This window comes from Medicago sativa, chromosome 1 (genome assembly GCF_051527215.1).
Source record: "Medicago sativa cultivar Bolivia chromosome 1, Bolivia_mono, whole genome shotgun sequence".
Taxonomy (NCBI): domain Eukaryota; kingdom Viridiplantae; phylum Streptophyta; class Magnoliopsida; order Fabales; family Fabaceae; genus Medicago; species Medicago sativa.
The window spans coordinates 37,892,053-37,895,911 of NC_140749.1; the positions used below are offsets into that span (position 1 = coordinate 37,892,053).

The 3,859-nt window shown below is 40.0% G+C and overlaps 1 protein-coding gene across 1 annotated transcript; it reads right to left on the bottom strand.

Moving 5' to 3' along the window:
- Positions 1-1,188: 1,188 nt before the first annotated feature.
- LOC146954773 (uncharacterized) lies at positions 1,189-3,475 on the bottom strand. Its single transcript, XM_085702225.1, has one exon. It carries the CDS (start codon positions 3,473-3,475, stop codon positions 1,520-1,522), a length of 1,956 nt encoding a protein of 651 aa, XP_085558351.1. The 3' UTR covers positions 1,189-1,519.
- Between the last annotated feature and the right edge of the window lie 384 nt (positions 3,476-3,859).

The following is a 3,859-nucleotide window of genomic DNA, read 5'->3' on the forward strand; positions in this document are numbered from 1 at the left end:
ACAATTTCTCGAATATAAATTTCCGCCAACTGAGCTACCGGAAAACTGATATTGATCGGAATGAAGTGTGTCGACTTCGTCAATCTATCAACAATCACCCAAATGGCGTCATTCCCTTTAGGAGTATTCGGCAAACTCGTCACAAAATCCATGGATATACTATCCCATTTCCACTCTGGTACATCTAACGGTGTCATCAATCCAGCAGGTTTCTGATGCTCTACCTTTGACTTCTGACAAATCAGACAAGAGTACACAAATTGTGCTACATCACGTTTCAATCCAGACCACCAAAACAACTTCTTCAAGTCATGATACATCTTTGTAGCTCCCGGATGAATACTCAAGCTACTCCTATGACTCTCTTCAAGAATCATCTTCTTTATCTCATCATTGTCTGGAATACAAATCCTACCTCGAAACCTCAACACACCTTGATCATCTACCTTAAAGTCACTATCTTCAGTTTGGTTACTAGCAACCAATAAGTCCACAAACTTAACATCAGCTTTATGCGCATCTTTAATATCTTTTAAGAAATCATTATCAATTTTCAGCATTCCTAGCTTAACGCTCCGAGACGACATTTCACAAACTAAGCTCATATCTCTAAACTGTTCAAGCAATTCAAATTCCTTCACCATCATAGCAGACATATGTAAACTCTTCCTACTTAAGGCATCCACAACGACATTGGATTTACCCGGATGGTAATTCAAACTAAAGTCATAATCTTTCAACAATTCGAGCCACCTTCGCTGTCTCATATTCAATTCCTTTTGATCAAACAAATACTACAAGCTCTTGTGATCACTGAACACCTCAAATCTCGAACCATACAAGTAATGTCTCCAAATCTTAAGCACAAATACAACTGCAGCTAACTCCAGATCATGAGTAGGATAATTTCGTTCATGAGTTCTCAACTGTCTTGAGGCATAAGCAACCACTTTACCATCTTGCATAAGCACACTGCCTAAGCCCAATTTGGACGCATCACAATACACCACAAAAGGTTCATCAGGTTTTGGCAAAATCAAAACTGGAGCCGTCGTCAAACGCTTCTTTAATTCATTAAAACTGTTCTCAAAATGAACATCCCACACAAAGGTTTTACCTTTACACGTCAACTGTGTTAGCGGAAGTGCTAACTTAGAAAATCCTTCTATAAATCTTCGGTAGTAACCTGCCAAACCCAAAAAGCTTCTAATCTCTGTAACTGACTTAGGAGTCTCCCATTGTGATACTGCTTCAACTTTAGATGGATCGACTGCAATACCACTACCAGAAATAACATGGCCAAGAAAACTTACCTCATTCAACCAGAATTCACACTTAGACAATTTAGCATACAACTTCTTCTCTTTCAGCACTTGCAAGACAATCTTCAAATGTTCCGCATGTTCTTCTTCTGTCTTGGAGTAAATCAAAATATCATCAATGAACACAACCACGAAGCGATCCAAAAATGCATGAAAAATGCGATTCATATACTCCATAAACACGCCAGGCGCATTACTCACACCAAAAGCATCACCTTATATTCATAATGACCATATCGCGTCCTAAAAGCCGTCTTCTGCATATCTTCATCTTTTACTTTAATCTGATGATAACCCGACCTCAAATCAATCTTGCTGAACGCACGTGCACCCACCAGCTGGTCCATCAAATAGTCAATTCTAGGAAGTGGATATCTATTCTTTATAGTTACTTTATTCAGTTGTCGATAATCAATGCACAACCTCATACTTTCATCTTTCTTCTTAACCAACAATACCGGCGCTCCCCAAGGTGAAACACTCGGTCTTATGAACTTCTTATCTAGCAAATCTTCCAACTGTTTCTTCAACTCAGCCAACTCAGAAGCTAACATACGGTAAGGTGTCATAGACACAGGCTTCGTTCCCGGAACAAGATCAATAGAAAATTCAACTTCTCTCTCCGGTGGTACATCAGGAATTTCATCAGGGAAAACTTCAGGAAAATCACACACCACTTGCAACTTATCAATCACTGCTTGATTCTCCAAAGATAAGGATGCCATCAAGGAAAACATCAAGATCCCATCGCGTTCTAATTGCTTCAGCTGCTTAGTAGACAAAAATTCCGTTCCACTTTCCTCTTCAGCAGAAGAGAAACGCACCGACTTACTAAAACAATTAATGAGAACATGGTTGTACTCTAACCAGTTCATACCAAGAATTACATCCATTCCACTCAGAGGCAGACAAACTAAATCAATCTCAAAATCACGATCAAACATAGACAAAGGACATCGTAAACAAACAAGAGAAGTAGTCACCAAACCCTTAGCTGGAGTTTCGACAACCATTTCTCCACTCATATCAGACATGGCAAGACCCAACTTAGAAGCACAATCAAAAGCAACAAAACAATGCGTAGCACCAGTATCAATAATAGCAACTAAAGGAGTATCATTAATATAACAAGTACCTCTGATCAAGCGATCCTCACTATCAGTCTGAGTACCGGTCAAAACAAAAACTTTCCCTCTAGTCTGGGTCTTCTTCGGATTCATACATTGAGATCCAATATGACCCTCTTCCTTGCAGTTAAAACACACAATGTCCCCATGCTTACACTCTGCAAGTGTATGTCCTTTACTGCCACAACGAAAGCACCGTTTAATATCCTTAGTGCAAGCATTACTCTTATGGCCTTTCTCACCACAAGTAAAACAAACAATCTCAGCACCAGCATCTTTCTTATTTGACCTTCTCTCATCATTAGCTCTTCCTTTTCCTTTGTCAGCAGGAGCACTGTAAGGCTTTGGGCGACTTTGCTGGCCCTTACCCCTCTTCTCACTCATAATCTTATAATGGGCTTTGTTGTCATCTTCATAGATTCTGCATCTGCTCACCAAAGCAGAAAAGTCACGGATCTGTTGGTAACCAATGGCTCGCTTAATATCAGCACGCAAACCATTCTCAAACTTGATACACTTAGAGAACTCAGCATTGTCTCCAGTATAATGTGGATAGAACTGAGCCAGCTCCACAAACTTTGCTGCATACTCTGTCACCGACATGTTTCCTTGCTTCAGCTCAAGGAACTCGATTTCTTTTCTGCCGCGAACATCCTCAGGAAAATATCTATTCAGGAACTCCCTTTTAAACACAGCCCAAGTAATGACTGCATCATCTTGCTCTAGGGTAGGTTGGAGGCTCACCCACCAGTCATCAGCTTCCTCAGCCAGCATATGCGTACCAAAACACACCTTCTGATCATCAGTACATTGCATAACTCTGAAAACTCTTTCAACCTCTTTGAGCCATGTCTGTGCTCCATCAGGATCGTACCTTCCTTTGAAAGTGGGAGGATGGTTTCTCAGAAAGGCCTCCAACATTCTCACGTCAGCATTAACACCAGCACCAGCATTATGTTGTTGTCCTATAGCTTGGGCCACAGCTTCCAATGCAGCAGACACCGCAGTATCATTCCTTCCAGCCATTCTAGTTCTCTTATAACAGATACAATTAGCAGCCTCCAGGTCTCTTCTCTGCACAACATATAACAATTAGAATAACATAATAATGGTATCCCAACTGCTAAAGACACAACTCGACTCTCTACTTGGCCGGACGGACCAACCAGGCTCTGATACCAATTGTAACACCCCGTTTACCCAACATAAAAATTTCATCATAAATCAGAGTATTTTAAATCATAACAGAGTGTCACATACTTCTTGAAAAATCATAAAATGGATAATAATAATTATCTCTCAAATTCAACATCAAATTCTAAAACCATGCAGCAGAAAATAATTCAGCATACTAAAGTCTTGGCACGCATGCCTTATCAAAAATCTCATAAAATAGTTCAATACTTAATC